Raw genomic sequence first — 27,941 nt, forward strand, 5'->3', positions numbered from 1 at the left:
TAAACAGCTCAGCTATGACCAAGAAGAAAAGGCCAGCAAGTCCCTTGAGCACCAACCGACTGTTCAGCCCCGGTCTCACTTTCCAACGTCACTGCTGTCCCCAACCCAGTAGGGAGAGCTCAGGCCAGTTTCCCACAGCCTTGGTCTTGTTCAAACCCAGGCAACCTGCTGCTCTGTCTCTGGCAGGAAAGCCCACTCTCGGGACGCAGTCTACTCCTCCCTGACCTACCTCCACATCTTCCTTCTCCCTTTTCTACCTGGTTTCCTCCCCCTGAGTCTCCCCCTTCCAGGGCTTGTCTGCTGGCCCGTAGGTCAGTGGGAAAGCCTGACCTCCTGCGGGTGCGGGGGACACAGCCAGCACGTGGCCTGCCGTCGGGCCTGGGCCCGCAGCGCCTTCGAAGGCTGGCCTCTCCCATGGATACTCTTGCGTACGAGCTGCAGCAGCGCCTGCTTCTGTCCACGACTCTGAACCCCATTCTCAGCTCTTCGGTGCTGTCATCGGGGCCCCTGTGCTATCCTACCAAGGGGGAGATGTATACAGAAAGGAGGCCAGAGCCCCCAAATCCAAACCAAAACGGGAAACTCAGAGGCTGAGAACCGGGCTGCCTCGTGAAGGGCGTTACCTCAACAGCAGGCTCCGGAGATGGCTTTGTTCTTTCTCTTGTCACTTCTTGGGAGTAAGAAGGAAAAATACAATTCTTCCCCTTAACTTATCCTTCCAAATTATCTTCTGACCTCAGACTTTGGCCCAGGCCACGGATACACTTAAATTCAGTATCCACTGTCACTGTTATGTAAACACCAAGCTCTGATGTGAATAAAATACTTTTTGTTTTGGATGTCAAATGCCTGGGTAATAAAAGGTACCCTGTTAGAGTATGTTCACTATTTCTTCTCCCTTCTCCGTGGTTGAGGCTTCATAACTAAAGGTCAGCCACAGAACAAGGCAACACCACAGATCTCTCAGAGCTGGGAAATCGCTTGGCTCCTTCCATGTTCTTTCTTACCAACTGTCGCTCTGGAATCCTAAGTGGCAGGTTATTCCCGCATTCACTGAGCATCACTGACCCGCAGGCCTGTCCCCGAGGGTCCACTGGCGAGCAAAGGCCACCATCCTCGCCTCAGGGGGCTTAGAGGCTTCACATCCCCGTAAGAACGGAAGCACCTCGAGGACCAAGATACTTGTTTTGCTCACTGATATGTCCCAAGTCCCTGAGACGAGCCTGGCATACAGAAAGTTCTTGATAAGTATTCACGGGACGAATGAAATTCAGAACTACTACGAGCCAGATGAAGCCCGGCCACAGGGGATGTATTTTCTACCTGTTTCCTGCCCCGTTCGCACTGCACACGACTGGCAGGCAGCTCGGCACAGCACTCTCTTACACAGAACGTGTCTCGTGCCCTCGGTGGCTTTGCAGCACGGGTGCCCAGGGGAGCGGTGACAAGCCTGTACCAAGCGACATCGCGGGCATGCCTGGCCTGACAGCTTCTAGGCAGCTATGTGGATAATGAGGATTTTGAGATTTTTTTAAAAAGACACCTTCCAGACACTTCAGGGAAACTCTCCTGCCGTATCCTTTACACATGCTCCCCTCTCTGTCCTAAGGAGCTTAAGTAACCCTTCAAGACCTAGGTCAAAGGCTACCTTTGGGGACCTTTTCCCAGCTTCTCCCGGAAGGCAAGGCATTGATCCTGGGTGCTCCCAACAGGTGTGCGCGCATTCTGAACATGGGTGACACGTGACACACTGATTTTCATTTGCATTTATGTCTGTCCTTCAACCAAACTGTGACCACCTTGAGAGCACAGGCCCTCTTGTACCCACCTCTCCACATCCCAACTGCCTCAGAACCAACGGGGCACCCAGCGACGCTAGGTAACCTGCGTGCCCCTCCCCCGAAAAGTGAGCACAGTCTTATATTCTGAAATCCCTTCCCCAGTCCCTTTGCTGAGAAGAGCTTTCTTGATTCCCAAGGGAACAAATGAAGCAGATACTTCTTACGTCACGAGATATGCCCATCGGGTATGCTGAACACAGTCGACACTTAAAACCCCAGAAAAACAGAAATGTGTCGCACATCTCTAGGTCCACTTCTCTTAGTTCTCAAGCTTGGGAGCTTCTTCCCTTTCATTTATGTAACCATTTCATGCCATCTATTTGTAAAAGTCTAAAATCAAAACCAGAGGCCCAGCTCTGGAGCGTGGGAGAAGGGAAAGACATCCTTCACAGTCCGAGAGGCCTCCTGGCCGGCTGTCAGGGAGCTGTTTTCCCCGAGCCGGCTCCAGCTCCTGGCCTCTGTACACACTCTTCGCCTCGGATCCAATGACATGCATTTGTGAAGACAGATGGCTCGCTGCAGTCGGGGGCCAGGGATCAGACCCACAACCTTGGCCTCGTTAGCAAAGGACTCTCTCTGACCGACGGAGCGAGCCAGCTGCAGCCTGGATATAGCGGCGGAGGGTGTGACAACCATCCACGCTGGGATGTGAACAAGCGGGCGAAGCTTCTGGAAGTCTTTCAAACTTAATGAGAGTTGTACTAGGCTTAACAACATTTTTTTGACTACCTCAGCAACTGAGGCTCCCTCGTGACAAAAGCAGAGTCAATTTGGTGTTTCGGTCAGCTGGCCAGGCAGCAGGCAGCATAAGTACAAATCAGAAAAGGCCCAGGGAGCCCTCTCGGAGTCGCGACAGGGACATGCAAACAGGTGCTTCCGACGTGGCGTGCGGAAGGCCTACGGATGAAAGCTGGACACGCCGCTCCGGGAGCTCAGGCAGAAGACCCTCAGCCTTCTGGCCATTCCTTCCCACTCGCCCAACCCCCAGTCTCCAAGGAAAAAGAAACGGGGCCAGGCTTGCCCAGGCCCATGTCCTTCCTCTCCAGCTACTGGCAATGAAGCAAAGGATATCAATCCTCATTCGAAACACATATGCGAGCCCAGGCCAGATGGTTCAGGTGGTTGGAGCACTGTCCTGTGCACCAAGAGGCTGTGGGTTTGATTCCCAGTCAGGGCACACGCCTAGGTGGTGGGTTCGATCTCTGTCAGGGCACATCTGAGAGGCAACTGATCAATGTTCCTCTCTCACATCGCTGTTTCTCTCTCTTTCCCCCTTCCCCTCTCTCTCAAATTAATAAACGTCTCCTTGGGTGAGAATAAATAAATATATACTTTTACTACCTCAGCTTACTGTGCACAGGGGAGGCAACAGTGAGGCAGCCGACAAACATGCTTCCCCATGAACTTGTGATGATGCTCAACTTAACCCTAGAAGCTAAACACAGTTGGACTCCTCAGTCTAATAAAATATTTAACAGAATCTGACATATAGGACTGCTCTCCAAAGTGTTCACCAGGAAATCCAACCTTTGTCCATATACTTAAACTTAGACAAAACAGAACAGGGACTCTGGAGCCAGGCTGCATGAGCTCAAATCCAGGCTTTGCAACTCACTAGCTGTTGATCTCAGGAAAGTGCCCATGCCTCAGTTTCCTCATCTGTAAAATGGTGATAACAAATGTGCCCCCCTCATAGATTGGTTGCAAGGATTAAATGGGTTAATACGTGTAGTAAGTGCTTTTGCAGTGTTTGCCATTATTACTACTATTATTCAAACTCACCATTGCGCAAACGGTTTTGGAATTCTGGAATCTACCTTCTAGTCAATTTATAGCATATGGAAGTCTGTTTTATTTCTTTGGAACCACTTAATTTTGCAGGGCATTCCCTAGTTGGATCCATTCACTCCTTTTGCTATTTATTGGAAAGCCTACCACATCCTCAATAACAAACGACAACTGATGTCAGGTGAGGACAGAAAAAATGCTCCTTCTTTGGGACTCTGCGGTCACTCTCCCAGGAAATGATGGTGACATCTCCTAAGAGTGCCGGTGTCCATGGGGAGGAGTGCAGAGTGTCCACCAAAGGCCACAGGCCCAGTGCAGCACTGATGAGCAGAGGAACTGAGGGTGCTGGTATCTCAGTTAACACCAGAGATCCTATCTCAGCTAACAGGAGATCCTTCTGAATCCATCAACAGGGCCAGGCCAAACTCAAAAATGTGCACTTGAGTGGCTGAGCCACTAAGGGTGGTTTAAGTGGCTCAAATTGGCAGTTTGGGTGGTTGAACCACCAGGGTTTTATGAGAGCGTAAAACAAAGCTGACAACGCAATTCACCTCCACTGAGGAGAGCGCTGGCTGCAAGTGCGGCTGAGCTGGAGGAAGGTGGGGGGAGAGCAGGAGTGGCTGGGGCTCCGTACAACCTGCTCACGGTCAACGGCACAGGACACTGATGAACACCAGGCCTATTTAGTATCCATTTCCCAGGTCAATAATCAAAGAGAAGACAGACTGTCCAGGGGGTAGAGATGGTCTGCTCCCAACATGCCTTCAAACACTAATCAGCTCTGAGCGGCACAGTCACAAACGCAAAAGGACTTTTGACTCTCCTGTTCGTCCACCAGCTGGGCTGTGGAGATGGAGAAAGGCACAAGGGACGTCAGGGGAGGACAGTCCTTCCAAACGTACCACCCCTGAGCTGACAGCTAAGTAAGGGTAAGAGCACATGCTCGCGCCCACTCTAATCAGCAGAAAACAGGACTGCGGGAACAAACAACCTCTGGCGACAATATTTCAAAGGCTGACGAAAAAAGCCCGAGGGACTCAGTTAAAAAAAACTAAACAAACGTTTAAATGTAGGGGTGACTGGTCCAAATGGCTTCAGGAGCCAAGCAGGCAGCAGGCGCGGGTGAGGAGAGGCGGGAGGGGACAGGAGTGGAGCCACCGCCGGGCGGTGCTCGGGCCTGGGCCTGCCTACGGCGTCCTGCCCCAAACCAGGCCACGTCCACTCACCAGGAAAGAAGGCGCTTTGCTGGGCAACTGGCAAACAAAAGCGGCTCGGGTTGCTCGGGGGAAACAGGGCGCTCCTGCTGGGCCTGCGGCGGCACAGGGCCACCGGGATTCTCCCCATTCTCGTGAGTGGCGCCAGGTGACGTGCGTGGGCCTGGCGAAGGCTAACAAGTTGGGGGTAGAAAGGAAGAAAAGGGAAAGGTTGAGCGTGACCATGAGAAGGGGAAGGGAGAGTGGACCATGAGGCGTGGAAACACGGCAAAGGGAAACCGCGCCGGGTGCCAGGCACGCACAGAGGGGCAGGGACGTGGTGTCCTCACCTGTAAAATGGGACTATGCCTATGCCCAATGCCTGGTTAACAGGACACCTGCAAAGCTCCCGGCCGTGCTGAAAATCACGGCAAACGTCCCACTGCCCAGCCATCGCTCCCTCCCACCACCTACCATCTGGCTCTCCGCTCCACAGATAAACACTTATCCGGCAGAAGCCCAAACCAGCCACTGGTATGTTTGTGTATCTTTGGTTTAGCAGGAAATAGTGCAAATCAGAACTGTTTTCTGTTATATACTATGTCAAGGCTTTCTTCTCAATCAACAAGTATTCACTTAGTACCTTCTGCAGCTTTATGCGTGAGGAAGCAAAGGCTCCGAGGAGTTACGTAACGTGCGTGACCTTCACGCAGCCCGCAAACAGGAGAGCTGGTGTCTGCCACGGGCCCAATCTCGTTCCAGGGCCCAGAGAGCTGACGCTGATCCCTGTCACGCAGAAAAGCCCACAAACAAGCTGGAAACTGTGACTGACTCCCGTGACAAAAACAAAGCACCGCAGAGGCAGGAGAGAAGCAAGAGGAGTCGGAGCAGGAGGGCGAGATGGAGCCTCTGCGTGGGACGGGACTCGCGGCCCTTCCAGTGGGGGCGGATGACAGACGCAGCCGAGACCGAACTCGGAAGGAAGACAGACCAAGGGGCTAACGCCGACAAAATGACAATACGGAAATGGGTCTGTCTGCAAGACCTTAGGACGAGCTTCTAAATTAAATTCTCTCGTCCTTGCCTCATTCACTGGGGCCCTTCCCAGTGAAAATTCACAGCAATCACTCGGACGGTAGCTCCACGGCACCCGTGCGCCACCTACAGAGGCAAAGCTTTGCTGAGCACATCAGCGGGCCAGTGTGATCCGGGGGGCGAATATTTAATTTGTTCAGGGGAATGAGCTATTTTCAAGCCCCTCTAAGCCATCGCCAAGAGCTGACACTTACTAATAAATCACTGACAAGACAGTTAAAAGCTATTTTACTCTCTCATCAAGAGAGGCCCTAAGGCGTTTGGCCCCCTCAGGACTCAGGGGCCCTCACGCGTGAGGAAAGGAGAAGGCCTGGCTGCACACCCACCGCTCCCAGGGCTGCTGTGAGGGTTACAGGGGTAACAGCCACTGCTCAGTACATGTCAGCCATCGTCATCATCATCTCCTGCGGAGGCGACACTCTCGCTCCAGGCCATGTCCCAGCCCATTACTCCAGATGGTTCTCCCACCAACCTAGTGAAGCATGCTCGGCTTCGTTACCTTCAGCTGAAGAGAGGGAAACTGAGTCCCAGAGTGGGGAAGGGAGAGGCCTGCCCAAGGCTCGGTGAGTGCGGGGAGGAGCCAGGACCAGAACCCTGACCTCCTGATTCCCAGTGCAGGGATCCCTCCTGCCCATGGGGGCATTGTTCTATCCCATCTTTTACTGTCCCCCCTTCCATTCTTTTTTAACCTTTTTATTGTATGAAATACAGATACGGAAAGCCATAAGAAGACACACACAAATATATTGCTTAGAGAATTATTATAAGGCAAACACCCTTATAACTACCACCCACGGGGGGGTCAAAAAGACCGTTGTCACTCACCCTCTCCCAGTGAACAGGCCCCTCCCTCCGTCCAAAAGTAACTGCTACCCTGGCTTCCAGCAGTCGCTTCATTCCACTTCCAGATGCCTCAGTCACTCCCATATGCATCCCTACATTGCGGTTTAGTCTTGCCCACATTTTTTTTCTTACTTGATGAATCTTTAAAATCTCTCCTAATCTACAGGTTCCCTTTCTAGCTCTTTCTTTTCCTTGGATTTTCTCTGTTAAAGAATCTGAACCGTTGGATCTGGAGAGTGTCCCGCTGGCTGCACAGCTGCACTATCGTGGTCCAGTTCACTACATTCCTCCGTTCTCAGGAGTTCTTGCAGCTGGCAGTTGGATTTCGAGGAGTGACCAGTTCGGGGTCAGTCCTTCTGCGAGACTTTGCCAAGGGGGTACTCGTCTATCAGGAGGCACGTCGAGTCTGGGTATCGCTCTTCTTTTGATGTCAGCAGCCCCTGATTTCTCAGTGGTTAGACACGTTAATTTACTGGGAGTTAACAAAATGATGACATTCTAGTTCTTTCACTGCATTTTCACTTATTAGCTGAACACTTATAGGGAAGTGTTTTCTTTGATCTCATATATAGCTTTCTAAGTCATATAGTAAAGGCAGGATAAATGTTTGGTTCTTTTAATTTACTTTGCTACATACCGAAATAGAAACACAGTTGATGAGTCTGTTGCAATTTCTACTCGTCTTGAAATTCAAACTGTCCCATATTTGGCCTGAATTCTTTTCACATGACCCTAGAAATCTCTGACAGCTTCCTTGCAGTCTGGTATGCAAAGATGTTCCAGGCTCATCTTATTTATTTCCTTGTCCAGAACTGGAATGAGGTTTCTTTTATTGGGAAATGTTGCAAGATCACAATCTAGGCGCTCGGGATGCTCACTGCTGCAGAGTCAGTCACGGGGTGAGGCCTCCCCTCCCGTCGCCCTCCTCCTGCTCCTCCCGCTCGCACATACAAGTGTACATATACACACGGGTGTATACAGGGTGGGGCAAAAGCAGGTTTACAGTTGTCCACAAGGAAAATAATACAATAATAAATAAATAATAATACAAGAATAAACTGTGTTTTGCGTTCTCACATCTGTAAACCTACATTTGCCCTACCCTGTAAGTGTACAGAGACACACCTGCCCCCACACTTACATATACAGACACACACACAAATACCTCATGAGTTCACACTGATATTTCCAAGTCAGTCATTCAAACTGAGGACTAGAGGTTTTCCTTGATTTCTCCTATCTTAAGTCTATTTTGCCTCTGTCCCATACCAAGCATCTTGGTTCTCAAGGACACAGGGGCTAACAGAGTCAGAGCATTCTATAAGTATTCGTTTTCTCTACTCTATGCGACATAAAACATTTCAGGAGAGCAATACTAATAATGCCGCCATCGTTGTGATTCCTGAAAAGTTAAAAAACTTATCTTCTGCATATGCCATCAGCATTCTCTTCTATTTTTAAACTCACGGCTGTGCTGTATCTGTTATAAAACACACAAAGATATAGGACAGTGTGACTACATTCAGTCAACACAAACTCACTCTGAAGGGGCCCACATGTTGAATTTAGAAGACAAGGACCTCAAAGAAGCTATTAGAAGTCTGATCAAAGAATTATGGGAAACTATCTTTAAAAATTAAAATAAGATCGTAATGGCTAAGCAAATAGCGAATTTCAACAGAGAAATAGAAACTGTAAAAATGAGGCAAATGGGGATTTTAGAGTTAAAAGTATAACTCAAATAAAAAACTCCCTAAAAGGGCTCAACAGCAGCCTTTGAGACAGCAGAAAAATCACTGAACTTAAAGGTAAATGAATAAAAATTATCCAATCCAAAGAACAGAGAGAAAAGACTGAAGAAAAAGAGACACAAAATTATATAAGTGCTGAAAGACAGAGAAAACATCTCGAAAGAAACAACCGGAAAACACTCACATACAGGGGAACAACAAGATTAACAGTGATGCCTAATAGGACACAGAGGAAGATGTACTCCAAGTGCTGAAATAAAAAGAAAACTATCACCAAGGATTCTGTAGATGGTAAAACTGTCATCCAAAAAGAAGGCAAAATAAAGACATTCTCAACTAAACCAAAAATGAGAGACTTCATAGCTATAGACATACCCAATATAAAGATTTAAAGGACGTCCTTCAGGCTACATGGAAATGACAACAGAGTGATTTGAATCCACAATAATAAATTAGTAAGAGTACCAGAAGTGGAAATATGTGGATAAATATAAAATATTGTATAAATATACTTTAAAATCATTTCTTTTAATTTCTATTAAAAATAAGATTGTATAAAGGAATAATTATTGTACTGCGTTGTGGTGTTTTATAACATATAGACATTAACAACACAGGGAAGGGAAGAAATGAAGCTATATTAGAGCCAAGCTGTATATTTTACTGAAATTAAGTCAGAATTAACCTGAAGTATATGGTGGCAATGTAAGATGTATACTGTAATTCATAGAGAAATCACCATAAAATTTTTCCAAAAAAATACAGGTAAAAAATTAACACAGTAATTAAAATGCAATACTAAAAAGTATTTTTTTTAACACAAAAGAGGGTAATAGGGAAGGACAAAGAATCAAAAAAGACATGAGACATATGAAAAAGAAAAGAAAGCAAATGACAGATGCAAATCCAATATCAAATTAGTTATATTAAACGTGAATGGATTAAACACTCTAATCAAAAGGCAGACATTTTTTACTGGATAGATAAAAGTAAGATGCAACTGTTCGCTATCTATAACAGGTGTGAGATGCTTTAATTCAAAGGCATAAAGAGGTTGAAAGCAAAAGAATAAAAAAGATACACTATGTAAACAGTAACCTCAAGTAGCTGGAGCGGCTCTGTTAATATCCGAGGAGACTTTAAGTGAACAAATATTACTAGAGACAAGAGGCATCTATAAAGACCTACAGCTAACATGATGCTTAATGGTGAAAGACCGAACGCTTTCTCCCTAGGATCAGGCAGGAACGCAATAAAGACGTCTGCTCTCACCACTCGCATTCAATATTGTATCAGAGGTTCTAGAAAGTGCAATGAGGCAATGAACAGAAATAAAAGATATGTTCAGAAAGGAGAAAGTAAAACTGTCTTTATTCACAGATGACATAACCCCGTATGTAAAAATCCTAAGTAATCTATTTTAAAATTACAAGAACCAATTACTAAGTTCAGCAAGGTTGCGGGACACAACATCCATATACAAAAATCAACAGTATTTCTATATAATAGCAAAGGAAAATCTGAAAATAGAATTAAGAAGACAATTTCATTCGTAATAGTATAAAATAAATAAAATACTCAGTAATAAATTTAACAAAAATTCAAAACCTGTACAATAAAAACTACTGAACTTTTTTGAGAGAAATTAAAGATCTAAATAAATGGAGGGACCTTGGATCGGAAGATTCACTACTGTCAATGTGGCAAGTCTCCCTAAATTGATCGGGAGACTCACTGCAGTCCTTACCAAAATGCTGCAGCTTCTTTGGTAGAAACTGAAAGACGATTCTAAAATGTATATAAAAATGTCAAGGACTGAAAACAGCCTAAATAATTTTGAAAAAGAATGAAGTTGGAAGACTTACACTATATTTTAAAACCTGCTATAAAGCTATATATTCAAGACAGCATGGTAGTGGCTTAAGGATAGACATACAAATCAGTGAAACAAAACAGAGACTCCAGAAATAAACTTTTACATTTATATTCAATTAATTAGTTTTTTTGCTAATTTGCCAAGGCAATTTAATAGGAAAGGAGAAGACGTTGCCACAAAGGGTGCTTAGACAGCTGGATATTTAGGTGCAAAAACGAGTAACTCAGATTCTTATCGTATATCACACGCACATATTAACTCTGAAAGACCTATATGGAGAAGTTAAAACAATAAAACTTGTGGAACAGAACACAGGAGAAAATCTTGGTGGTCTTGGATCGGCTAAAAATGCCTTAGATATGACACCAAAAAGATAATTCATAGAAGAAAAACTGAAAAATTGGATTTCATTAACTTTTCCTCTTTAAATGACATCATTAAAACACGACTACAAGCCACAGACTGGCAGAAAATATCTGCAAATGCCGTATCTGATAAAGGACTTGCATCTTGATTATGACAAGCCAACCGAGAACAGGGCAAAATATCCGAACAGATGTTGTACCACAGAAGACATAAGAATAGCTAACAGGCACAGGAAAAGCTGCTGAACATCATTACTCATTAGGGAAATGGAAATCAAAGCCACGAACCCACTAGACCAGCTCTAATTTAAAAGCTGGCAGCACCAAGTGTTGACGAGAATGGAAGGAACTGGAACTCGCTGGTGAAAACGTAAAGTGGCACAGCCACTTTGGAAAACATAGTTTGGCAGTTTCTTAAAAAGCTAAACATGAATTTATCATATGACCCATCCACTCCATGCCTATGAAGCTATCCAAAAGAAATGAAAGCGTATGTCTGAGGAAAAATGTGTATGCAAATGTTCATAGCAGAGTTACTCATAATAGCCCAAAAGTAGAAACAATCCAAATGTTCGTGGATTGGCGAGTGGGCAAAGAAAACAGAGCACATCCACACAATGGAATCACTATTCAATGATAAAAAGGAAGGACCTATACATGCCACCACGTGGGTGAGCCTCGAAAACATTATACTAAGTTGAAGACGCAAGAAACAAAGGGCTACATATTCTATGATTCCACTTATGTAAAATTTCTAGAAAAGGCCAATGTACAGAGACAAATAACAGATCAGTGGTTGCCTGGGGCTGGAGGTGGGAGTGGGGACAGATTGCAAACAGGCTTGAAGAACTCCTTAGGGTGACGGAAATGTTCTAAAGCTGAATTGTACAGATGATTGTGCTGCTGTACAAATTTATTAAAAACAAACTGCAGATTTACAGCATGTGAATTTTTTTATATACAAATTATACCCGAATAAAGCTGCTAAAAAATACATATAGCCGCTTGCTTTCTGCTAATTCCTAGCTGTCTTCCTTTTCCCCACCTTTAGCTCTACCTATTCGTTCTTTTGTCACTTCTTGGTCCATTTTCATTCCACTCTCAGCAGTTCTGCCTCATCGTGGGGCCCAGTCCCAGTGGAGCCCTACTGGGTCAGAAGGGCCAGACTGCTCCCGCCCCACAGACCGTCCTTGGCAAAACTCTCCCATTTCAGCTGCTGCTCTCAAACTGGCCAGAGGAGCACTCCGATAAATACCTGCTGGCTGTTAGGGTCTCCTGCTCTCCGGTCCATCAGATGCCCACTGCTTCCTTCTGCTCTCACCCACACACATGCAGATTACATGCTGCTCTGCGGCTGTTGGTAATTTGTCCCCATCAGCGTGTCCTTAGGGATTCATGAGTATACTGTTACCTAGTTTTGCCGCAAATGTTGTCCATGGGCTTTGGTTTTCCTTTGTGGTTTCTGTGTCTTTTCTATGTGGATATATGAGAAAATCCAAAACTATGCTGCCACTGTTATCACCTTCCCAGATGTCAGCTGCCAATTCTTACCCTTCCGTCCAAGGAGCCGACGAACCCTCTGCTCCGTAGGGTTTTGCTGACTTATTTGTCTAGCCCATGCAGAGTGCTTACTATGTGCCCGATGCAGTCCGCACACGCTATCATTACTAAGTCACCTAATCCACTAACAACACTGTGAAGTAGGTTCTGTTCTTATGCCCCGCTTGCAAGTGAGAAAACTGAAACACAGAGAGGCTACATTACTTGCCGAGGTCACAGTAAATATAAGAGGGAGGATTCCAACCGAGGCAGCTGGCCCCAGAGTCCGTGCTCTTTGACCACTAGACAACACTGACTCTCAAGAGCTTATAAAGTGTATCTGGTCTGGGAGGCCTAGCATTCAACCACGACTGCCTCCCCTGTTCCCTCCCCAGTCCTCCCTAACACGGGGAAATCTGACCAGTCATATGGTGGATCTCAACCCTCCTCACAGACCAAGGGCAAGTGTCAATTCTTCTGAAAACCTTGATGAATTCACCCAGGCAAGTAGCTTCCTCCCCACCCCCATCCCATCCTTCATGGAGCTCAAAGGACATCTATATCCATCTCAAACCTCCGGAGCCTGCCCTAGTGACTGGCCCCAGCAGACTCTCAACAAACATTCACAGAATCGAGTAGGCAGTATTTCTTTTTCTTAACCAGCTCAAAATGTACTTGAGAAGCAATAAAACTGCATCTTAAAAAAAATAAAATCTGTAATTCAGAGATTTTACCGAGTCTGGCTAATGAGATTTTCTGGGTATTTTTTGGAAAAAACACAACACTGGATTCTTCCTGATATTTTAGCTGCTTGTTTCCAACATGCAGAGATGGCTGACCCGCCCGATTCAAAGGAAGACCAGCCACCACGGCCGCCAGCCAAGCACCTGGCAGCAGAGTGAGGACGGCGGAGGAAGGTACAGTGTGCATGTGCCGGGCCTAGCAAGTGGCCGCCAAAGCCACCTGAGAACAAGGCGGCAGGATTCACGCCTAGGGTAGAGGGGAAGGTGGGGAACCAAACAACAATCGGAAGAAATAATTCATTATTTTTTAAAAATCTTATCATTTAATGCAGGATTGTCCTATGAGAACATACAATTTTATCGTAGATTTCCTTATTGGTGTGCAGATCTATGGCAGACACTGCCACACAAATATAATGGCAGGTATTTGTAGGAAAAGTTACAGCCCCCCTCATTTTCAACAGAAGGTTCTAGTGTTTCCTAAAAAAAGTCAGAAATTCTCCAAAGATGTCTCAGTCATTTTCTGGGCTTTAGCTCAATCTCTCTCTAAGAGTCAACTAAAAATACCTCTGGGGAAAAAATGGAGAGAAAAACAATGATTTTAAAAGAAATAGGTAGGAAGTATCCCTTGAAAAGAGCTGGGGCCTCCACCCCCACCCTGCCCTCGTGTAAAATATTAATGCGTTTGACACCTAAACCAGGGGAGGGAAGAGGCAGGTTAACCACAAGCCAGATCGGGGTGCTTTCCCACACTCCTTCCCAGCAGATACAGCAGGACCTGCTCTGCGGCACAGACGTCACCGAATTACCAAGAAAGCTCCCCACAGTCAGAGAGGGTGAAATCTGGCTTCCTTCTGGCCAGACAGGATGTGAATTCCTCTTTCCCAACACACATGCATCATTTCAATGGTCTGCCCTTGAGGGGTTGCCTATAGAGGCCACGCTAAAACACTCCTGTGTCTCTGGGTCCAGCTTCACTCAGCCCGTGAGGGTTCAACTCGAAGAGCCACATATTTTATAAAAATGTGGGTCTAGGAGGCTCTGGGAGCAAATGTTCTCAAACAACTAAACCACAGAAGACGATAATTCTCTTCCCTGCTGTGGGAGCTCTGGAATCCCGTCCAGACGTGCATGCAAGGTAGGCTGACGTAAGGAAGCCTACAGCACCAAAATGTTGCCACGCTAGGAGCTTCCAGAAATGAGAGTCTGCCAGGGCCTGCTGAAGGAGTTTCTTATAATAAAGCCACCATCATTGTAAATACCCCTCAAACTCAGAGATAGGGCAGAAAACAGAGGTCCCTATGACCTTCCCAGAAAATGTATTATTTCTTTTTTTTTTTAAATATATTTTTAATAATTTGAGAGAGAAGGGGAAGGAGAGGGAGAGGGAGAGGGGGAGGGGGAGGGGGAGAGGAGGGAGAGGAGGAAGGAGAGGGAGAGGGAGAGGGGGAGGGGGAGGGGAGGGGGAGGGAGAGAGAGGGGGAGGGAGAGAGAGGGGGAGGGGGAGAGGGAGAGGAGGGAGAGGAGGAAGGAGAGGGAGAGGGAGAGGGGGAGGGGGAGGGGAGGGGGAGGGAGAGAGAGGGGGAGGGAGAGGGAGAGGGGGAGGGGAGGGAGAGGGGGAGGGGAGGGAGAGGGGGAGGGGGAGGGGGAGGGGGAGAGACACTGATTTGCTGCCTCTTGCACGCCTGCTACTGGGGATCGAGCCCACAACCTGGGCGTGTACCCTGACCAGGAATCGAACCAGCAGCCTTTTGGTGCACGGGATGAGGCTCAACCAACTGAGCTATGTTATTTCGTCCTGAGATCGGGGAAATCATTTGACGCCTGGCCCACTTCACCTCTTTTAACAGGACGTCATGTGCAGGAAGGCCCAGACGGCCAGTGAGTATCTCCCTCTTTCCCACCAAGATGCGGTCATCAAAGCAGTAGGTTCCATGAAGCCGGTCCAGTGGTTCTGTCCATCCTTACATTTCCCAGGGCCTACCTAGCACAGTGCTCAATAAATACACCCAGCTTTCAATAAATGTACATTGCATTAACTCACTTTAAAGAAACACAACTGCTAGGCACCGGTGAGCCACAGCCGCCTCGGCTGGAAATGAGAAGTTCATTCATTCGCACAACTATATACCAGACAGTGCTCAAGACAGATTCCTCCCCGAGCACAACAGACAAAATTCCCACCACAGAGGGACTGACATCCCAGGGATGAGAGACAGTAAACAAGTTAGGTAAGGAAAAAATACAATGTGGACAAAGGGTTAACAAATTCCTTTCCTCCTCTGCTTGAGAATTTGACCTTAGGTTAACTTTCCAATTCTGTTTCCCTGGAAACCTAATAAAGATAAAATGTCAATTATGTTACTAGGCAACACTGCTTATGTTAAAAATGACCCTGGGGAGGGGTAGAGACCAGGCGAAGTGAGTAAAGGGGGTCAAATATCTGCTAATAAAGGAAACTAAACTTCAGGTGGGGCACACACAATGGAGCACACAGATGTCATCCCCACCCCACCCCACCCCCTGCACTTTGGGAGCCTAGAATCACCTCCCAGTTCTGCTGAAGCCAAGGACAAATCAACATGGATGCACCTGTCCTGCTGAACAAAGCTTCCAGATGGCACAGGATTCAACACTCACTAAGGACTAGCACTTAGGAAGTATACTGAAAACAATGACCTGGCCCCACAATCCATCACCAAAAGTGGTCTTGGAGTTTCGAAATTAAAATTGACAAAGATCCCTTTGTTTCCATACTAAAGTTTGATGGCATTAAGGGGTGAGCCAGACCTAGTATACATTTAGACACAACAGAGGAAACTGGCTGACACTTTTTGTTACATAAATAATTACATCTAGACTGGCTTTTAAAAGTCCTTATTTTCTAAGTGTAATGTACTCCTTCGCGCTGTGCTGCTCAGGTGGGCAACATGGTCCGAGAGGTGAGAAACCTGGACTGGGTGTCCGAGGACATGCAGGTCCCAGCTCTGCCACCGACCACTGTGTGACCCTGAGTAAGTCATATTGCCGTGTTTACTGACTGTTTCTGTTTCCCCAACCAAAGTGTAAACTCCACAAAAGCAGTGACTAGGCCGGACTTGTTCACTTAGAACAGTGTTTGGCACTAGAAGTAACCTAGCGAGGTTCTTGATAAAAATTTATTGAATGACTACGGACTGACATTGATTTCTCTGGATCGCATTCCTCATTTATAAAGGGCAGTAACTAGTACAAATGTGCGCTCACACATCTGAGCTCCAGGATTTTCAGCTATCACGAAAATTTTCCTTAGTAGTGAAATGATTCATGTGAAGTGCTTAGCACATTAAGCTACATTGATCAAAAGTCTTCTAGCCCAGCCAGTGTGGCTCAGTGGTTCAGTTTTAGGTCAGGGCACATGCCCAGGTTGTGGGTTCAGTCCCCAGTAGGGGGCATGCAGGAGGCAGCTGATTGATGATTCTCTCTCATCATTGATGTTTTTATCTCTCTCTCGGAAATCAATTAAAAAAAAAAACTATTAAAAAAAAAAAAGTCTTCCAAACATGTAACATGAGTGACATGTGGCACCACCAAGGTGGCCCAGGCTGGCCAGGCTGCAAGGCTCACACTGTTCTATAAGCTTCCTTCTGAAGCTGCGGCAGTAAAGGAGGGAGTCCCCTTACACAGCCTCCCTCCCCGTCCCTCCCTGTCCCGTATCATCCATCCTCCTCTTAGTCAATGCTCAGGTCAGAATGTCGCCTCCAGCCAAAAACCAAGCAAAATGAGCCCCGTCCAACTGAAATGGTGAAGGTGACCCTGCTGGCACTGGACTCCTGCCGAAAGAACTACCCTGCTCTTGCCCTCCTGAGACCCAGCCTGTGCTCCAGTGGCTTCTCCACATCTGAAAAATAAGTTCTCTCCTCCTTGACCTGGTATTTAGTCTTCCAGCACCTTTCCAGCAGCAACTCTACTTTAGAAGAGGAAATGGAAAAGGAAACAGCATTTCTTGGAAGTGACCGACATGCAATGCCACCGCTTCCTCCTGTTTCATCGCTCCTCCCTTTCCCCAGCCCAGCTTCTGCTGGCGAGCTTAAGGAACATGACCCAGGTCCTCAGGGAGGGTCCAGCCTGGTGAGGGAGACATCATAAACCGGTAAGCCAGTGTATATAGTTATAACCCGTAATAAGTGCTGGGAAATGGGTAGGTGCCAGGAGAGCAAGTAACGAAGGGCACCTGCTTAGATGGGTGCTTGGACCAGGCCTCCGGAGGAAGTGACACTGAGACCAAGGCTTGCAGGACATAAGTGGCATCCGACCCAAGCTTCTCTGCAATTCTGGCTGCAAGGACTCAAGGGGTGTGTGTGTGACATTTCTCTTCTCCTATTTCATTTCTCCACCCTGAGGCTGTTCTTCTGCCCAAAGAACAGTCAATGCTACTGTGTCAGCGCAGTCAGCCCACCTCCTCCTCGGGAATGCTGTCATCAGGTGTTGCCCGAGCTAACTGTGGTGCGCCTTCAGCAGGGCTCGCGTAAACCAGCCGTCTCCGTAACCGTAAGCGCGGCCCCTCGAAAACCCTGGTGGAGTGCGGCTCAGCAGTCAAATGAGTGGCGGCTGCCTGCTTCACGAACGCCCACTTCAGCCGGAGCCTGGCCTCACGCAGCCCCACGTCCCGCTGCAGGCTCAGCCAGGCGCTGCCATCACGGGAGGCTACCATTTACCACTGCCGGCTGCCTGGCACTTGCCAGTGTTTCCACTGGTGCTTTGCGCATCACCACGGCTCTTGAGGTAGGTGGGGTTAGACCCATTTTACAGATAAAGAAAACTGATACCCAGCGGGGAGAAGGGCCCTCTGGCTCCAGGGCCCTGGCTGCCCCTCAGCCCAGTGCCTGACATGGGTGAGGCGATTCGAGAGCCCTCAGGGGCAGCAGCCTGGTCCTCGGAGGCTATGGCTCTCTGGTTTCACCCTCCGCAGAGCCTGAGCAGGATTTTCATCCCTAACAGGCCTGCCGCTGCCACCCGGAGGGACAAGAGACACAGCTGTGAACAGACGTGAGCATGCTCCCAGTCAGACTGCGCCCATTGACACTGGGGCTGGACGGCAACCAGAAAGGGGACTGGGGGTGAGGGGAAGGAAAGGCAGGGGGAGGAAAAGCGGGGAGCAGAGGGGCTGGAGCAGGGAGAAGAAACAGGATCTGTGGCACACTGTGGGTGAGGCATGAGGGAAAATGTAGTGAGTCAGCGGAGGCTGGGACCATCCCCTGGCCAGGTCTCACTCCAGGGTCCAGTGCTCCCTCAGAGGGGCAGGGTGCTGGACAAGGCCACAGTCTGGGGGTCCAACCAAGCCCCTCCACACAGAGGACTGCGGCGGTGTGGTGCTAAAAGGACTGAAGGCAGGTCACTGTGTGCACAACAGGGGCGATGCTACTTACACTGCCGACCCCACAGGTGCAGAGGACATGGACAAGGTGCTGCCCTGAGGAGCAAGGTCGACGAAGGGAAAGTCCTTGGCACATAAAAGTGTCCGTGGGGTCTAAGGGTTGGGAGGGACCCAGGAACCAGTCCGGGGGTCAGGTTCTCTCTGAAGGAGACGCAAGGTCACCAGTCTGGTGCTCACTCTTGAAAAAGATGGAGAATTATAAAAGAATAGAAGTATTTACTACAACTCATTAAGTCCCTAGGGATGACACCCAAAGAGCTGGGTATCTTTGTGTGCATTTCTAAGAAAACGGTGTGCTTTACCAACTGTCTCTTATTGCAAAAGTCTTGTCCAATGCATTTCCCCATCCCTGAGCCTGTCAGACCCTGACCATTACGCCCTCCCAGGTGCACGTTTTTAAAGCAAAACAGGAGTTAGACAAGCAAGGAGCAAACGCATCAGAAGATGGAACTATGTGAGGCACTGGGCTCAGGGACAGCAGCTGCCTCCATCTGCCTCCACTCGATGCAGGGACGCTGCCTGTAGGCGTCCGCTGACAAATGACCCCCAGGTGTGGCCCTTGGCCCCTGAGTAATAACCCTGATGGCACTTGGCTCATCCAAAACCTCCCACAGGTTTCTCTCCTCCCATTCATATTTTGTGGTCTCGAAACTGGCCTCCACCATCTCCCTGAAAAGCAATCCCGTGTTACTGCTGCACAATCCCAGCCTTCGGAGCCCCCGCAGCTCACAAGGACCCTGCCGAGCAGCTGACCCAGTGCCACCCCTGGTCTTTACAGCACAGAGAGGAGGGCGAGGCCAAGAAAACAGGAGCAAAGGCTTCAAAGCTGAGCAGTCCCTTGACTTTGGCTACATCAATGGGAATCTCCTTGAACTTGGGTAAAATGAGAAATGAGCCAGTAAGCAATTCCCGGCATGTAATCCATCATCTGGTGATAATAACAAACATCTCATCCCCATTTTTCTTAGTTGGATTTCAGTGCGCAACCATTTCATGGCAGGAGGTCAGAGCCCAATAGCCCTGCTTCTTTCTCCCTCCTCAGTGAACAGTCTTCAAAGATGAAAGTGTGTTATCCAGCCCCCCCATCAATCGAACACACAGCATTTTCAATAGAAGGGACTGGTGTGGCTCCCTGAGAGCCCCAGGGAATTCACTCCTGTCTGTGGACTTGGCATCAACCACACACGCTCACAGGTTAGAGGCAGGGAGAGCAATGGTTGGGGGTTCCTCTGGAATGACCACCATTTATTGTGAGAAGGGAGAAGAAACAGGGCACTAGAAAAAAATTCCACATTCCCTCCCTTCCCCCTCTTTTTAAAACAGCAAAACTCAGCTTAGGGAACATGCACCATCACTCAGATGATCTCAATCAATGGCAGATGAGATCAAAGTTGAGCACATCTTTGTGCCAAAGCCACCAAGCCATTCCAAACCTTGGGGTGTCTGTTGTGGACTATGCCAATCTGGACCAGTGGCCCTTAGCGCAAAGCAGGCCTTGTCCGAAGTTTAATAGGATCTGGGAAATAAGCATTCGCTCCCAGCAAATGGAAATTGGACACATGTGGTTCTGGGCCACCAGGAAGATGAAATCCCACTTCCACGAGCTGCGCCCCAAGGTTTGAAGCTCGTAACAATGAAGAGGGAGCGACTCCATTGTCCATTTATCCAAGGCTGGGACTCGGTCCTAGAGGGAGGGAGCAGGCCTCAGGGGCCTCCATGCACAGCCTCGCAGGAGCTACGGAGGACCCGGATACCTACTGTTGTTCTTCATGCACATCTATCCTGCAGCACAATGTCAAAACAAGGGACAGCTGAAGAGATTTGGAACAGAATTGTGGCATTTCTCGTAAGAGCAACACAGAAAGGCAAACAGACATGAAATGCATTAGAGAGCTCTATCCCTTACATTCAGGCTCTCAGCTCTTTCGTAAACCCTCTTCAAAGGCAGCTCAAGTAGAAAATGTTCTTGGGTGGACTCACAGCCACACTCACTTCCACAAAAACCATCTGAGACGTGGCAAATCCGATTCTCTGAACGGATCAGCCACTCTGAGAAGATGATCCTGTGAGCCAGGGTCCCCAGTTCATTACCTTTCCCCCAACACAGCGGGGAGGCCTGTGCAGCACCCTTCCCGTGGCGGGAGGGCGGCATACAGCACAGCTCCCATCAGATCCCACTCTGGTCTTGGTGCTCCATACTTTTGACTCAGACTCACAGACAAGCCCCCCTCCCTTCTCCCACCTTCAAATCTCATGACAAACAGAGAGCCAGGTGGAGGAGAGAAAAAAGAGTCTATATGTTCACTCTTTTTAAAAAAAAAATTCCAATTATAGTTCATATTTTAAATTGTCTGGTTAAAATAACTAAACTAAAGACAGCATTATAAGGCTTCCTATTCTCCTTCTTTAGAAAAAATGAAGAAGGCTTACCCATTTTTGAAATAGAGGACATGGGCTCTCTGAAGTCCTGTTTCTAGGAAAAAACCTAGTTCTTGATCGTGGGGAGCAGGGCCAGGCTTAGGGCTTCTGTTTTGAATATTAGTAAGTATTACCTAGAAGGGGAGAAAATCGGAAAACTAATCAGTTCCACATCCAAGTCTACTTCCTGCAAACCCTAGCGCTAAATGCGGTGCACAACTTGAAAACTCAATGTCCTTATGCAAATGTCAGTGCAAAGGCCCTGGGGCAGATGTGCCAGGATTAGGAAAGCACAGAGAATGACTTCTGTGAGACAGGAAGCAGCCAAGCAACCCAGGGGCACGTGTGGCCCTCCTGGCATGGGGGGGCTAGGATTGAAGGGTGCTGATGTGTGCGGGGGTGCCAGGAGAAGCATGAGGATCCGAGTGGCTCTGCTGAATGCCAGGATGTTGACAGAGAGGCTGAGTGACACAGAGGCAGGTCCCAGCAACGGGCAGAAACAGTCATCACCCACCAAAGGCCGAGGTCACTGACTGGCAGACTGCAGCTTCAGCCCTACATGAGCTTGATGAGCTCCAAAAAGAGCTGAGAAGTGCTGTGATTGGCGCTGGCCTGAAATTAACTGGGGAGGGCTCTCCAGGCTACCGAAGTGAGGCCTGTGGATGGAGCAGCAGTCAGCTGTCCTCAAGGGGCGAGCTGAGAAAAACAACCTAAGCTTCCTGTCTCCCAAACTTGACCTCTTGTCAACAGATAACAAGGTGTGTTTTTTTTTTTAATTTTAAAAAATATATCTTTATTGATTTCAGAGAGAGGAAGGGAGAGGGAGAGAAAGAGAGAAACATTAATGAGAGAGCCATTGATTGGCTGCCTCCTGCACGCCCCCAACTGAGGATCGAGCCTGCAGCCCGGGCATGTGCCCTGACCAAGAATCAAAGCCCAATCTCCTGGATCTTAGGTCGATGCTCAACCGCTGAGCCACACCCGGCTGGGTGATAACAAGGTTTTAAAAGCTTAAATTTTTAGCCTTGCAAGAAAGACTCCCAACTAATCAGGAGAAAGGTTTGCAAGTTGAGTGGGTTATAGTGATGTACACACACATATCGACTGTTACAGAGGCTGCTCTCTTTAAACTCACAAGTCAGATAAAGTACTCATCAAACAGGAGCTACTTGTGGCCCATTAAAAAACCATTCAAGTGCTCTCCAAACACACTGGCCACATTTGCTGAAAGTCAGCAGCTCTTCAAAGACCAAGACATTAGCCAAACCCCAGATATTCTTGAAATTATGCTCCAATGGAGGTAAAGCAATTGCTAGTTCTGGAACTTGTGAGGTCTGGAGCAAAGAAAAGTAGAAGGCACTTAATGAACAGTATGTTCTGGAATGAAATCCAGGTGGCCAATCCCTACATTTGAACTGTATCCCAGCATGTTATCAAAATTGCCTGGCTGCTTCATGACTTCTGCAAGTGCTAACAGGTAGGTGGTTCCTTCTACCTCCTAAGAGTGTGGGTGTTTTGGGCTCTAATGCAGGCCCCTCCCCATCCTTCCTCTAGTGATGGAGATCACACAGTGGGGTCCTGAGCACTTGTCCTTTCTCCCTTGAATCTCTCTCAGGATGATCTCATTCATTCCTCTGAGCTTCGAAAATCATCTACATGCTGCCAACTCCCAAATTTATCATCTCTAATCCAGACTTTCCCTCTGAATTTCAGACTCATATATCCAACTACTTCCTTGGCATGTCCACTCTGAGTTCCAACTCTGACACCTTTAAAAATTATCCTTCATGGACTTTTGAGAATAGTTTTTAATTTCAAAGAATGCCATGATTATTTTAAAGCAAAAACAACTCAGTATAGCACAAAAAGAAAATTAAAAATCACCTGAAAATTCTACCACAGAAATAACCAGTTAGCACTGATTGAACAATAGTCCAGATATCTCTGTATACATATGTATCAAGAGGAGAGAAAGATAAAAACCATTTTCCAGAAACTGGCATTGTGTTCTATGTGTTAGTTTTAAATTTAAACCATTACAATTAATTTTAATTAAATTTGACAGAAGAAACTAAACTGTGACCAAAGTAATCATTCAACTTCAGAAAAATGTGGGGTTTTCCACTTAGTTCATAATAGGTCTCTCTAAAGTTTAAAATATCTCACCTTTATGTGTGAGTGTGTGTGTGTGTGTGTGTGTGTGTGTGTGTGTGTAGGGGAAAAAAGAGACAGATGAGAGAAAGGTGATTTTTTACCTACATACTTCAACTTTATGCAGTATCTATTGATTCATAGTCAAGATGAGAGAATTAACATATTCCTACTTCATATTACATTCCACTTTGCCTTCTCTTCAGCCTATTTTTGTTCTACCCCAAAATTGTTTTAAATGCATTCACTGTTTCTAAAATTCTTTATTTTGAATCAATACTTGGTTGGTAAAATACTGCCCAAAAGAAATCAGGGTGCTATGGGCCCTGCATTCTTACATGTTTGAGAATGTCTGTCTCTTGCTTCTGTTTCTCTAACTCTGACTGGGTATGACATTTTGGATTTCACACTTTCTCTCCCTCTTCTGACACTGAAAGTTGCTCTGGAGAACTGGGAAGCCAGCCTTACGGTTCTCCCTGCAGATGATCTACAAAGCGCAATCCTTTCTTCCCTGAAATCTAGAAGATCCACCGGGAGCTGTCTTGCTGTCCACCATTCTGTGTCAGTTCTTCTTAGAACACAGAATGAACTCCCAGTCTACAATTCAGGTCTGTAGTATAAAGTAACGTGCTGGAGACGGGCTGCCACTCTGGGTTCCAATCCAGCTCCACCACTTTGGGCAAGTCTCAGCCTCTCTCGACCTCAGTGTTCTCAGTGGTAAAATGAAGACGGCAATAGAACATGGTCTTAGCATGGTCCTATGGACTAAATGAGATTTTCTTCCTATCTAATATAAACGTTTAATGTTATAAATTCTTCTCTACATTTTTTTTTATATATCTTGAAGTTCTATTATTAGGTACACACACTTTTAGGATTATAATGTCTTGCTGATGAACTAACTCCTATTATTTAATATCTCCCTTTATCTCCTGTAATATTCCCTGTTACTGATTCTACATTCTGATATAATATACCATTCTAACTTTGCTTTTATTTTTAATCAGCAAAAATGGGTTTACTAAGGATCTAACTTTGTTTTGATTAGTTTGTACAGTATATACTTTTAGTTTTTGTCTACCTATATATTAATATTTAAATGGTTTTCTTGTAGATAACATATAGTTAAGTCTTGCCTTTTTGTCCAATCTGAAAATCTCTGCCCTTTAATTGGGGTGTTTAGATTATTTACATTTGAGGTAATTACTGACATGACTGGGACCATCTTGCTAGTTGTTTTTTATTATCCCATATGTTCTTTGTTCCTTTTTTCTCTCTCATTCTGCACCCCCCCTTTTTTTTGATTGATGATTCCAATTCATTTCCACTATCAAATGGTTAATTATCTCTTTTTTTCTCTTTTTTTAGTGGTTATCCTAGGGTTTACAATACAGTTCTTTAGCTTATCAGAGTCTATCTTCAAATAATATTATATCAGTTCATATATAAATATCTTATGACAATATATGTCAATTTCCACCCCTACCCTTTTTGCTGTTATTGTCACACATTTTATTATGGTATTAATCTCAGTACTTCAGGGATAGGGTTCATCCTCAAGAGCCCCTTTCTGGGCATTTCTCTCCCAGCCCCTAGAATGCATTCCTCAGATAAGAGCCACCTAACTCCCACCCCCCAGGAAAGCTCTGAGAATTATTACACTCTTAGGAGTCCAGGTTGAACCCAAAGCAAGTCTCTACCATCACCCCATCTTAATAAATAAGGTCATCCACCCAGATGCCCAAATCAGACACTGGGAGTGCGCCTTGACACCTGACACTCTTTCATCTAATCTGTCACCATGTGCCTCCATACTGTTTTTCAGATACGTCTGTATCTATCCATTTCCAGAACCATTCCTTCCTCTATGCCACTGTCACTTCCTGTTAGATTTCTACTACAGCCTCCTAAATGGACTCTCCTCGTCCGCTCTTGCTCTTTACTTCCCTTTCATGCTCCACAAGCAGCCTGAATAATTCTTTATAACACAATCTGGATCATGTTACTCATGTTCTCTCATCTCTCAGGTATCAACCTGATTGTCACCCTCTCAGAAGGGCCTTCACTGACCCCAAAACATCAAGTTGGCCTGCCTCTACTCTTCCCTCCCAATAGAATGTTCTAGTCTATTCCTTCAGTGCATTTATTTATGTGACTTTCAACTTGACTACTGGCTGTTGACCTTCACGATGGTGCAACTTCCACAAAGTCAGGGGCCACATCTATTTCATTTACTAATATGTCTCATGTCTACTGCAAAGTCTGGTGCACGGTAGGCCTTCGATATATGTAGTAAATGAATGAAATATGCAGTAAATGAATGAACTATGCAGTAAATGAATGAATGAATTTGTGAGGCCAATCAGAAGTGCAGAAAAAACAACAACAAGAAAGTAACCTACTATGCTTGAGGCATTATGTAGGAACATAGGCTAGCTCATTTATTCTTCTACAAAAACCCATTGAGAGACACACTATGATCCTGTCTTTACTGAAAGGGAAGCTCCTACTTTGCTCCACTGAGTGAGTTGCCCAAATCACACGGCTAGCAACTGTTAGAGCTGGTGCTGAAACTCAGGCCCACGGGACTCCCAAGCCTAGCTCCTCCTCTTTCGTCTTATCAGGCCATGTTTGTTTGCAGAACAAAGTCCAATGGATAAGAGGTCAGGGCTGCCAGGATGAAGCTTTAGGTTATAAATGGGAAGAATAGGAAAGATGCAAGTGGGGAGGCAGAAGGAATAGCTTAACTCAGGGTTTAACTTGAAGTCCAATCATCCTGGATTTAATCCCTTCCTCCACCACGTGGGCCTGGGCAGGAGCTGAAAACACCACTTGTTCCGCGGATAAACACGTCCCCGTGAGAGGACGCCGACAAGCATCCTTAGCAAGTGCAGCCTGCTCTGGCCTCAGAGTACACCCAGGGCTGAGGAAGCAAGATAGCAAGGGGCAGGGGCCAAATATTTTAGGTCCAAAGACCCAGGTTCAAGATCTGGCTCTGACACTCTTCACCACTTGTGAACTTTGGAGAACTTCTTTGATCTCTCGGAGCTTCACTGTCCTCATCTGTATAATGGGAATGACAATATACCTCATGTGACTGTTACAAGTTGCAAATGAGAAACAATGAGAATATAAACATTATAATCCTTAATGGAGATATATTAAAGAGTTACCTTCAACTAGGAACAAAATAAGGGTATTTTCCACCACTTTTATTTTTTACATTGTTTTACAAAGTCTGGAGATAGGACATGAGAGAGAGAAGACGGAATATATTAGCAAGGAAGAAACAACAACAAAAACCATTCTTCTGCCATATGCCTGTATTCTTAGAAAAGTGAAAAAAATAAAGTGTTTTTATAGAGGAGCTCAATGTTGTGGCTAATAATCCTATATTGCTTTTGGTGACAATTGCACAAGGAAATGTACACTGTAAATGGGTGAACTGTGTGGTATATAAATTATATCTTATAATTTTGTAAGAAAAAAAGAAAACTAGTAAATAGGTGAAAATAATTCAACCTGTCTGATAGTCAAAGAAATGCAAAAACTAACACTGCAAGGTACCATTTTCGCCTAGCAAATCAGCAAAATAACTTCTAGACAACAGCAAGCCAGTCAAGAACCCACCACCCTCCTGTACTGCCAGAGGCAGAGGAGGCCAGCGGGGCGTGTAGGGTCAGTTGTAGTGAGAATGTTAAACGGCTCCCCATTTCTGGGAGGCTGCCCGTAAGAAACAACGGGGAGCAAAGGAAAACAGTGCCTGAAGGAGGTGGGCGTCACGGCATCATTGACAGCAGGTTATCCCCCACAGTAAGTTAATGACACTGCAGAGGCCACCGCTGATGAACTATGACACAGCCCCGAAAACACTTCAAGGCTCTGACTTAATGTTGAGTGAAAAAACACAGATCGAAAACACTTTAAGGCTATAAAATTACGAGGGCAAAGACGGCTGAGCACATACAAAAATGAAAATGAGAAGTGTCCAGACTTTTGTAAGTCAGTTTTAAGTATGCTGTAGCCTCCCGGTCCAGCTACTCAGGCGGCAGGCTCAAGGCCCGAGCACACTGCGGGCAACAGCCGGGCTCCGGGCGTTACTTTAAGCAGAGTCCCTTCATACGCTCTGCACCGAGCTCGGAACTGTGCCCCGCTGGGCTGGAGAGGGGAAGGGGAGGAAGGCTCTGTCCTTTCCTCATGGCCTCACATCTTAAAGCCAACAGCACAGCCACATGGACCTCCAGCGCCACACCCTGCCTTTCTCACCACAGCGCTGAGTACTTGTCCCAGGACATCTGGTTGGAGTTCAAGGCACACAGTAACTTTACTCTAATCCAGTTCTGAATCCAACACCTCAGCTATGTCACTGCAAGTTCTTCCTGTTGGGAGGGCGCAATAAACTCAGGCGTGGCCATGCGGCCGGACCACCGAGCAACGCCCCGGCCAACACAGGGAATCTGGGCTGGACCCTACAACATTGGGGTCTGTTTGTTTCTTTCAGAACTCTAGCCCATGGCAAGTCTGTGGATGTCCCATAATTTAGCATTAACTTCTTTTCTAAAAGAGGGTGCAAAGGAATGAACTGTCAGCAGAAGGTAGAGTTCCACCCTGGCACAGCCTCTGCTCGGGAAAGCAGCACCAGCTGGCTGGCTGAGGCTTGCAAAGGACAGGGACAGCGTGATTCATCTGCCAAAAGCAGGGCTCGTGCTATGACAGTCAAGGATGAAGTCATCTTTATTCCTATCGCTGCGCCACGAGAGGCTCCTTGCGGGGCAGATAACGTTATTTACTGTTGGCGCAATGCCACCACCTGAACACAAACGAGTCAAGGCCATCCTGTGCCCTTTCTAATTCTATCTGCTCTAATTTGATTTGTTTGATTAAATTATATGCACAGTTTTAGAGGTATCTTTTATTCCCCT

General features: G+C 46.6%; 1 protein-coding gene across 3 annotated transcripts in view; it reads right to left on the reverse strand.

Moving 5' to 3' along the window:
- TTC7B (tetratricopeptide repeat domain 7B) overlaps positions 1-27,941 on the reverse strand; it is a 186,495-nt gene that overhangs the window by 107,430 nt on the left and 51,124 nt on the right. For all 3 annotated transcript variants that reach the window (XM_081136224.1, XM_081136223.1, XM_081136222.1), the window contains exon 5: positions 20,881-21,002. In XM_081136224.1, the coding sequence (XP_080992350.1) occupies positions 20,881-21,002 (122 nt within the window). The remainder of the gene's footprint in view (positions 1-20,880; positions 21,003-27,941) is intronic.

The sequence above is a fragment of the Miniopterus schreibersii genome (assembly GCF_964146895.1).
Source record: "Miniopterus schreibersii genome assembly, chromosome: 1".
NCBI classification, from domain to species: domain Eukaryota; kingdom Metazoa; phylum Chordata; class Mammalia; order Chiroptera; family Miniopteridae; genus Miniopterus; species Miniopterus schreibersii.